Source organism: Myotis davidii, unplaced genomic scaffold, assembly GCF_000327345.1.
Source record: "Myotis davidii unplaced genomic scaffold, ASM32734v1 scaffold1112, whole genome shotgun sequence".
Taxonomy (NCBI): Eukaryota; Metazoa; Chordata; class Mammalia; order Chiroptera; family Vespertilionidae; genus Myotis; species Myotis davidii.
Window position 1 is genome coordinate 98,470 of NW_006283152.1, and position 11,125 is coordinate 109,594.

General features: G+C 42.5%; 1 protein-coding gene across 1 annotated transcript in view; it reads right to left on the reverse strand.

The window, feature by feature from the left end:
- The window catches only part of KLHL3 (kelch like family member 3), a 107,022-nt gene that overhangs the window by 51,684 nt on the left and 44,213 nt on the right, over positions 1-11,125 (reverse strand). Inside the window, 1 exon segment of the mRNA XM_006753494.2 lies at positions 4,941-5,050. Within this exon segment, the coding sequence (XP_006753557.1) occupies positions 4,941-5,050 (110 nt within the window).

Sequence of the window (11,125 nt, forward strand, 5' to 3'; positions counted from 1 at the left end):
ACACTGCCAAATATCTGACTTCACAGAAACAACAAAAATGATGACAAAACAAAAACAGCAGCATTGCCTTGCCTGGAGATTGCTTTTCAGGTTTCCACTGCTGCCTATAGCCAGCACATGACCCTGAAGCGCATGGTTTGACAGAAATGCCCACAAGCTGAGAGATTACTTCAGGGCCACTAATCCGATAATGGCTGGAGCATGACACAGGGATTGAGAATGCCTTCCAGTCAATCTGACAGAGTGAGCTGACTTGGAAGGAATCTTCCCCAAAGCTCCAAACACATGAAACTGGACTTCTTACAAAAAAAATGAAGATTTGCGTCACACTCGAAAGCAAAGAGAAATGCCCAAGTGCTTTAAATAAAAAGGAATTCAAGTCTGGGAGCTAAGTGGAAGCTGAAACCAAAATGGCTCACAGGCCCGTACAATGCAGATATGGCTTTGATGTCTGGAACTGGTGTGCTGTCAGATTGCGAGTTGCCCCAGCTGTAACACTGGAACTGGATTTCCATCCATCTGCTATGGGAAGGGCCATCTCCTGTGGCCTTGGAGGTAAGAAATTTCATCTTCAAGAAATCAGAATCCCAGGCTCAAGCCACATACAGATGTGGGATTTGAACTAACGTTATCTGGTGGAAAAAGGGATATTCAAGACGAAAAATAATACCAAAAATATCCATTTCTAAACCAGTAAACACACCCTATAGGGGCACTTCCACAGCCCAGAGCAACCCAGACTCCCATGGGTATAGCTGAAGGTGGCCTCGCAATAAAAAATTATGAATCATTAATGAAACAAACTGTCAAAAGGAAAATCAACAGATGCAGTACATTGTGGAGTGTTTGGACAGCCAAAGAAAGGCGACCTCAAGACTGTTCTTCATAACGTGCTCTTGGGATACTAGGGACAGGAGCATTCTGCAGTAAAGAGGTCCTTGGACCAAAAGAGCCTGGGGAACACTTCATATACATACATACACACTCCCAAATCCTCTCTAGAGATTACAAAGTTCGTTAACATATAAAAGTTCTGACAAGTCCTGCAGTTTCTTAACCTTGTTCCTTTGTTTAGCCACTGTCTGACGTATCTGAGAACTTTTTTTAACCTCAACACCTGTAAATATCTCACAGCAGTGTAGTTTTGCAGCACATAGTTCAGTAAACACTGACCTAGAGAATAAAGTCCTCACTCCTAACCCTCTCCACAGACCCCTACTTCATTCTCAGCTTCATCTTCCAACAGCCTCCCTCTAAGACCCTTGATTCTCATCACACAGATTACTTTACCCAAAAGTACAATGTTCTTCCAAACTTCCTACAATCCTTCAACCTGAATAGCTTTCCAAAATCCTACTCTCATTCTCCAAGGTTTAGCTCAAAACAAACAAAGTTTAGAACTAAGTCCTTCCCCACACAATCATCTGGAATAACATACTCCAGGTGCTTTCCTAGAACTCTGATTACAGGCAAGTACTTCTCTTAGCCATGTATTATGGATATATGTCTTGGGTCTTATTGAATTTCTCTCCCAAAAAGAGAAAAGGAAAGAGTATTGCTGAGCCAGGCCGGTGTCGCTCAGTGGTTGAGCATTGACCCATGAACCAGGAGGCCACTGTTTGATTCCCAGTCAGGGCAAACAAATATTTTTGTGTGAGTATACTATGAACCCAATACCACTCTAGCAGTGACCTTAAGACAGACAAAATCCATGACTATATTTGGTGCATACATTCTGGTGGGAGATAAAAAGCTTGCCCAAGGTCACTCAGCTTGTCAAAGCAGGGGAGTCAGGACTCCAACCCAGCCACTCTGACTGTAGAACCTATACTTCCAAAATCCCAAACTGCCTGGGCCCAGCGATTATCATCAATAACACTAAAATACCACATTTCCTCTATTTTAAGATACACAGTTTCTTCACATTTTAATATCTGAAACCTGGCTGTATTTTATAATATATGTTGGAAGAAATCTGTCTGCTGTAGACAAAGAGGAAAGTCATGGTACAGCTAATATTGCTGTTCAAGTGTGGATTTCGCTGAATACTGGTTATTTGATTAATGACTCAGCTGGGTTTTGCACAAATGTTAACATTAAATGCAGTTGAATTTTAGCTTAAATTAAGATCCCTGATATTACTTCAAATGCACTCCAATAGGTTCCCTATAATGCAATATTGAAAGAAAAAGCTACTGTGCATGCCAGAGATTGCCTATGTTATGTAATATAATGAAAGGGAGTAGAGATCATCAAATCTCCTGGAACAGATGACAGAATTTTCAAAGCCTAAAAGGCTAGCATCCAAATGATGAACATCTAATTGTTAAAGGCTTCCAGTCATTTAACTTCCAGCAACATGTGCTCAATTCAGAAGAAATAAAACTATGGGTTTACCAAAGAGAAAATGCAAGCCAAATCCCATTATACTTTCATAAGCCTCAAAATTATACTGCCAGCCTTAAAGGTATCAATGAAATAAAGATCAGAGTAACCTACTTTCTGAAAAGCAGCACATAACTCTCTAGTTACACAAAACTTCAGAGAACCCAGTAATGATACACAACATCATTAATATGAACAATTCCTGCTCTCCAAACTCGGATTCTACAGAATGAGAAACTCATATGTATGCATATGAATCAGTAAGAACTGCTACTGACAATTTTTAAGTGTGTAGATTGGATGTCATGCTTCTTTGTTTCTGGAAATATGCAATTAACTTCATGGCTTATTTTACCATTTTCAGTGGTGCCTCAAAATTATGGTAATCACAATGACAAAAGCCACTTTTTGAGCACCTGCCAAACACTGTATTTGCTATTTTATACCCATTATGTCTAATCCTCATGACAACTTTATAAGGGAGGTACTCTTATAGTCCCATTTTACATGTAAGGAGACTAAGGTTCAAAGAGACCAGTGACTTCTCAAGGTCAAAACCAGTGAGCATCAAGCCGAGCACGGAACCAGTTGCCTTTCCCTGCTAGCAACCCTGCTCCACCCCTGCCCTGGCACAGCAAGCAGATAAGTCCTCGCCTGAAAAAAATTTACTATGATCCCAGGGCAGGAGGAGCCAGCATGAATTCAAAGTAGCAGGGTCACCCCTCTCAGCCCAAACAACCCCCAAGTTGATCCAAATCCTGCTGTTTTATGACTGCTTCCATTTTTTTCAAACTACGCTTGAGAACATGCTCAAGCAGGCCACAAACTGACCAACTGCCCCACATTCACATAGCCAATCAATTAAGGAGTTCATTCCTTTGAATTATGACTATTTGGTAGCACAATCCAGAAAAGACATTAAACAGGCAAGAAGAGAGGGAGTCAACTCTGTAGCTGAGGCCTGAACAAGAAGGAGCCTTTGGCCTAGCAGGAGGCATTCTTTTTCTACAAAGGTGCTATTTCACACCAGTTAATGGAAGCAGAGGGCTCCTTGAACCTAAGGAAGAATCTAGATTGCTGTGCCAGCCACCTTCTCTGAAGTCCTGAACTCTTTTTCTTCTTGATCAAATTTCTGCAAGATGACAGGCAGGAGCTTGTGGACTTCACCCCATTCTCTGGACGTATGCTTTTGGACTCAGTCTAATCTCCAATGTAAAATCCTTTTCGAGGGTTTTTCCTGAAACATTCCCTCAGGAAAGGACCTCAAGTTTGGACACTAAGAGTGGACTAGGACAATTCGAGAAACATGTATTGCATATCTCTGAGGATACAGAGATGAATAAAATGTGACCCCTACCATCAAAAAACTCACAGTTGAGGGAAGGAGGAAAGACCAGATCAGAACTAAGTACAATGAAAAGTAGAACAAAGTGAATGTTATCTTGGAATATAGAATAGAAAGGACTTAATTCCAGATACAAGATCAGTAATCAACTCAGCTAACACTGATGGGACACCTACTAGGTACCAGATATGATACCTGGCATTTTACAAACCTTATCTCATTTCCACAGCCACCCTATGGAATACATTCTATTAGTATCTTCACTTTATAAATGAGGAAACAGATATAGAAACAACATATTTTACCCAAAGGTAACACAAGTAATTTGTAAATACTAGAGATGAGATTTGAACCCAGCTGACCAACACCAATGCTTATGTTCCTTTCAGTGCAAAAGATTACATCTCCTGGAATAAAGAAATTCTTCCTGGTAATAGCAGAATCTGAACTGGTTTGAAATTTAACCAGGTGAAGATGGATGGGGAGAATACTTTAATCAGAGGGTCAGTGAGGGGCAAGGCCTGGAAGTAGGAAAGATGAGCAGTCACAGGTGAGCTAGAGCACTGGGCAGAAGTCAAGCTTCCAGCACAAAGGAAGTGTGTGGTCAATGAATTAGGAGATGGGGTGTCAAGAGCCCTGGGCCACTGACCAACTGTGTGACCTTCAGCAGTTCCTATCTGCTATCTGGGCTTCAGTTTCATCATCAGAGAGAATTCCAAACCCCTATTAGAATAAATGTTCCCAAAAGGTCTGCTCTAGCATAAATGCTCAATGATACTCCCAAGAGGCCATGTGGAACAGTGATTAAGACCAGGTGACAGGTAGATGCTAGCTCTGCAGTGACCTTGGATAAGCTAATTAATTCCAGAGTCTCATTCTTCCTCATCTGTAATGTGGGGACAACAGCAAAGCCTGCTACACAGAGCTGTGATGATGGATGAATGGAAAGAAGAACATAAAGCACTTAGCAAAGTGCTTGGCAAACTGTAAATGTTCGGCTAATGAATGCAGCTTTGTCACCACCATCACCACCACCACTATTTATTTTTCAAAGAGTCCAGAAAGTGACATTAGTGGTCAATGATCAGAAGGCCTTTTTTAAAAAAGAGACAAAAAATAAACTCTCAGAAAAGGTCTCACTAAACCATAAGTCCCTCCCATGACTACCTCACACATGAGACTCCTATTTCACCAAGGGGCCACATCATACCTTCTCTTCTGAAGAAACAGTCAGCTTGTCACTGGATATCAAGCTGCACACCTGGTCCAGACTTAGGCTAAGAAATTCTTCCCCCAGCATCACCTCTGGAAAGTGCTGCTCTGTTCCAAAAAAAAAAAAAAAGAAGAAGAAGAAAAAGAAGAGAAGAAGAAGAAAGATAGCAGAAGTTCAAAAAACAAAGTTATAAAACGCTCCTGCCCTTCCATGAACCAAGGCCATGACAATATGTAGGATTCAGAGTGGAGTCCTAGGGGCTCTGAGGGGAGGGTGGAAGCAGAGGGTGAGACAGGCAGAGAGAAACACAGCACATCCTGGATGGAGGGAAACTAGCCTTTTAACTCAGCAGCAAAAGCATCCCCCCGTGTGATCCTCTGTCCAGAACACCAACAGAGATGAAAATGGGGCAGAGAGATATGAGGCTATATTTTCTCCATGCTCCATGAGATTAATCCTGGTGTTGCGAAAATCCTCACTGGGACCTGCCTACTTAACTGAGCTTATTTCCCCTGAAGGCTCATGCTGGCAGAGTTGCGGACAGTGCCCCCTGCAGCTCAGCCAAACAGAAGTGGGTCAGAACTGCTGTGTGGCTGGAAGTCTCTGGGGTGCTGGTACAAAGTCAACATTAGAAGGCTGGCTGGAGGAGTCATCCTTTGCTGTCCAAAGTCAAGTCTATTATAGTGAACCTCTGGTTCACAGGGAGGCCCAACTAAGAATCCATTCCAGGGTGGTGGCAACACAACTGGTCCCACTGCCATTGGGAACAATCCAGGACAGCCAGTCGGTGGAGGCCATTAAAATGGAGGGGAATTTGGGGACAGCTAGAACAAGTCAGGCCTAAGGTCCACACAAAGGAAATGCCAAGTACAACTCCTACCCTGACACTTGCTGGGCCACCATCCTGCTATTACAGAGACAGTGAAATGTCAGTGAAAGAGCATGTATTTCAGAAAGAAGGAAGCTAGACTCAAATCCTGGCCTTGCCATTTACAAACTATTTTCTTGAGCCAATGGCATCACCTCCCTGGGCCTCACTATCGTCATCTGTGAAATGGGGATAAGACCACTTGTCTTGCCTCCCTCCCATGCTCTGGTGGGAAAGGAACTATGAAAGTGGTTTTGCAATCTATAACAAGGTGAACCAGCCTAAGCGTTGACAGTTTCTGGTGCAGCAGGTCCTGGAGATGGCAGGATCCTTTGTCATTTGGCTCAGTCTTTGCCCCTTTTTCATTTCTCTCACCTCCCTGCACCATCACCTTAAGGAGCATCTGTGCCCCTTGACCTCCAGGCTTCCCTATTTCCTTCTTTGGCAGTCTCTTTCTGGCCTGATAGCCTCTGAAGGACTACACCTCCCAGTTCCCACTCAGGGCTACCCACACTTGGTCTGGCCAGCCCCTCAAGTCAGATTCAGAGACCCTCCACCCTTAAGAGATGCTGAAATATCAAGACTGCTGTAGCTGCATAATGAAAAGGAACATCAGACCATGTTAAGACCCTTTCTCACATTCATTGGCCTCTTAAAAACCAAATATTTAAATCATTTCTTGCAAAAATCTTCTAAATTTTATGTTGGAAATAATTCAGACCCAAAGAACTCCCATATAGCCTTTCTTCAGATTCCCTAAATCTTAATATTTTACTCTCAAAGATCAGGTTATAAACAACCTTTTCCATCTTTCACTGGACAAAAGGGTTCCCCACTTGCTCCCACCAGCTTAATGATATCACTGAGCCCACAGTTAAAGCTTGTCCATCCTGAGGTTTAAAAGTCAGATCCTTTATGAAGGGAAGCAACTGTCATAAAGGAAGAAGCTGGTCTTGCTTCTCTATATGTCAACAGGAAAAGGCCTTTAGTGTAAAGCTTAGATTTTAGGTGAGACATGCAAAAGACCTCCCTAACTATGGGAATTTTTAAGACTACAGAGTATTACTTTTAAAGTGCCCATGCCTAAAGATTTTAAAATAAAAGCAAGTAAACAATCTTCTTTGGATGATAGGAATCCGTTCTTGGTCTGGAGGCTTGGAAAGGTACAAGATTCTCCCCACATGCCTTTCTGGTCCAAGAAGTCTTTAGAGTCCTTCATTTGTCAGCAACACCCAAGAAATAGCAAAGGGAAAAGGCCCTCAGCACACCACAGCAAAGTGCAGGGCATCAAGGCTCAGCTCAGCAGGAGTGTCAGGTAAACCAGCACTAACACCTCAGTGGCCCAGAGCCGCACCCAACCTCTCCACCATTAGCTCTGGTTGACCCAAAACCTAACATTTGAAAGAGAGAAGAGGGAAGAGAACAGGAGGTGAGAGAGTAAAGTTCTGGGTTGTGAAAAATTCTTCCTTACAACTCATAAAGCTGAAAGTAGATGGGCTGGATTTTAAAAAGAAAAAAAATGGAAGTGCAGTGATGCATGGTCCAGGTGGCATAGTGAACAAACCAAAAATTCTCGAAGATAAATCAAGGCAGAAAGCAGTCAGCCCCCCACACCTTCCCATCTCTCGCCCTCAGGCACTGCAGAATTTGAATCCAGGTCCCTCTTTCTGACTCAGGCTGCTGCTTTGCCTATCTGGACCCTCCCACTGAAATCCCCACAGAAAGCCTCCCAGGCAGCAGTTTTCAGTGGGTAGGGGCAACAGGGGAGTTAATGAGCAGCAGCTGCTGGCTCAGGGCTGGCCCCTGAAACCCAAGAGATTTGCAGGGCATGAGCAGGAAGAGAGGGAGCAAGGAGGAAATCTTCTCTACCCCCACCCCTCAGTCTGAGGAGACAGGGCTAAGACCCCAGAGTTGGGGAACTAGAGTCCTCTTTCTGTTAGCAACACTCAAGAAACAACAAAATAGAAAAAAACAAAAAACAAGAACAAAAAACAGGACAAGGATGCTCTGACCAACTCCCTCTCCTGGGAAACAGGAACTCCCCAGAAGACTTGGCACTCAAGTCAGCCCTCTTCCCAGCTGCTTCCCGGAAAGAACCCCCTCTGCTCCCAGAATATACACCTCCTTGAGAATCAGCTTCTACCTTTCACAATGGTTGGTTGGTTGGTTGGTTGGTTGGTTGGTTGGTTTGGGGATTTTTGTTTGTTTGTTTTGCTTTGTTGTTAATGTATTAAAGGAGGATGTAGTGAAGAGCTTTGGCTAAGAGTCAGAAGACCTGGGCTCAAGTCCTAGCTCCACCTCTTACAGTCACTTCTTTCCAGGCTTTGGCTTCATTGTCGATAAAATGGGACCATAACACCTAACCTAGGTCTCATGGTTGTTTTGAAGTCCAAAGGTATTAGTCCATTTTAAAACCTTTAAGAAACTCTTAGAAATTAAGGATGAGTATGATCAACTCTGTCCCTGCTTCACACAGTCAGTCCTCGGGCAGCACTGCTCTCTAACAGAGAAGCAGTTCCTTTGGGTCCTGTGGACAAGTCTGTGGACTTCAAAGGTCTTAGAAACTCACTTTAATTCCTCTGAATTCAGAAAACTCTCTAGGGATTTAAGTTATGTAATTTCTTAAGGCTGCACTTTTCTCATCTATTAAGTGAAGCTAATAATAGTACCTATCTCATAAAGGTGTGTGGTCATTAAGCAAATACAGGAAAGTCACATTTACTGAGACCACTGCAAGTGCTCCATAACTGTTAGTGTATGATGTGCCAAATGCAGTGTTTCTTCAAAAATGAAGAAATAAGAGCTGATACCTACATGAACCTTATAAGAGGGGTAAGACAAGTCACTAATAATTCCACCTCAAGTCCGCAGGGCCATGACTGGAAGAGGCACTCCAAATACAAATAACAGCATGGAAGCAGGAAAATTCAGAGCATGTCTAGAGAGTAGCAATAGCTCAGTGGAGCTATAGCCTAGGCCAGGGATGGGCAACCCCTGGCACGCGTGCCAAACATGGCACGCCAGTAACTTTTGCTGGCACACGAAACCCTCTCTTATAATGTTCCATTTACAATTTTTTTCTTAATATTGACTCTTTTTACTTTTCAGATAAATTCAGTGTAGGTGCATCTTAGATAAATAATTTTACATAATAAGTCGACTTTTTAATTTTTCAGATAAATTCAGTGCAGGTGCATCTTAGATAAATAAATAATTTTACATAACATGTAGACATTAAAAAATAAATGTATTTTTCATCATCATATACTGTGTTTTTGTCGCTCAAATGAATTTTATTTCTTCAAGGTTCTTCACATATGTACACCTTAAGAGATATCAAGTAGGCATAACATGTTCTCAAAAAATTAGGGTTGGCATGCAGAAGAATTTTGAGTCAGAGATTTTGCTGGTTTTGGCACAAACTCACAAAAAGGTTGCCCACCCCTCGCCTAGGCAATGCCTTTATTCATTTAACAAATGTTTACTGAACATCCACTAAATATGGGGAGCTATACCAGGCTCCAGGAGATGCAATAGAGAGGCAGATGCGGCCAGATCTTGGCGGATAGGTGGGGTGTGTAGGGGGCATAGTATCTTCTAACCATGGGCCAGCCCCTTGAAGGGGAACTCTCCAGTAATAACTCTAACTTTTCTGGTCTTTTTGCTTCTTTTTTCTTAAAGAGAAATGGAAACAGAGGAAAAAAAACAAGGGTTCTGGTTAAGAGTCCTAATTAACCAGGCTTTACTATAAATAACAAATACTGTTTAAGTTTCAAGTTTTGATTAATGAAACACAATGTGTGTCTGTTCCTGTCCATTTGGATGAGAAATTACAAAGAAGCGGAGAGGCACCAGATACTTCAAGCAATACACATCTTCCTAATGTTGAAAGGATGACAAAACTTGGATGGTGTGTTCCCATGAAAGGGCTTGCTCTAGGAGCAGAGTTGGGTCTTTTCAGGAAAGCAGGCCTGGAAAAAGTTGAGAGCTTTACCTAATATGGAGAAGCTAACGTTGTGCTATGCATTTCACATGTACTATATCACTTCTCCCAAAAGCCCTGGTGAAGTAAATATCACTACCCCCATTTTACAGATGGAGAAATGGAAGCTGAAAAAGTTATTTAGTCATGGGCTTAGAATCACACAGTATAAATGGTCGAGCCAGGTTTTGAAACCAAGGTTGTCTGATTACAATAACAAACATTTAATGACTATCTGAGGCCCCAAGATAATATGAGCTTGTCCTAAGCAGGCCATTGGGGTAAAATTCAATATACATATCCAAGTACCCTAAGAATCCCTCTTCGGGGTGTGTCAGAGAGACAAAAAGAATAAATCTAATAACCTATCTTTTAAAATAAACAACTTAGAATAGTGGTGATCTAAACGTTTAGCATTGGACCTTCATTCAAATCTCCAACATACCCCTGAACTGAGATCTTTACCTAATCTCTCTGTCTACCAGGCTAGGTGAAGTGATAACTTTCTATGTTCTCAAAGCCCCTGAAACAGGAAATAAGAATTACCATAGCCCTAATCCACCTGTTTTATCCTCTGAGGTCTTTCTCGCACGCTGGGACGGTAGCCCCAGGAGGGCAGGGTCTGCCTTGTTTGAAACTCAATTCTCAGTGTCCAGCACATCTGCAAATACTGAGCTCTCAGATTTTTACTGTGCTTCCTTTCATTCTTCAGGACTGCCTAGGGCTCAGGCAACCTCCTAAATTAATCCCAAGTTTCTCCTGATGGGAGGAAATAAGCCTAAGCTTTTGATCAGGTTCATCTAAACTACAAGTCTTAAACAAATGGAACTGAAAACCCATCTATGACTTCCCTGACCTTCAGAAATAAAACAAACCTCATTATCCCTGTGGCCCCAGGGAACAGGTCCGAGGGCTCTGAATTAAACCACTGGTTAGATGTCTAAGGAAAGATTGGCTGACACACGTGAACACACAAACAGAATCAAAACATTTTAGCAAGGTAAAAAATAAAACAGGAATGCTTTAAATCTCTCTCTCCTGCCCCCTATTGCCCTATTTGTGGAGAACAGAGGTAAGCTTTCGTAAGTCAGTATTTGGCTCTCAGGGCCCACAGTTTCCCTGCCCCAGGGAGAAGGCTCAGTTCCCACAGGGAAGTAACAGAGACCTACCTTGACGTCTTCCCACATGGGTCATGACCACCGACCCTCAGACTCTAAATATTACTACCTCCACCTTACCTGGGGATGATGGGATATGAGCTCTTTATCATACTGACTTAATTCCAGAAAGATATATATATATGGTCCCTCCTCCTTTCTCTATAACTCGTGT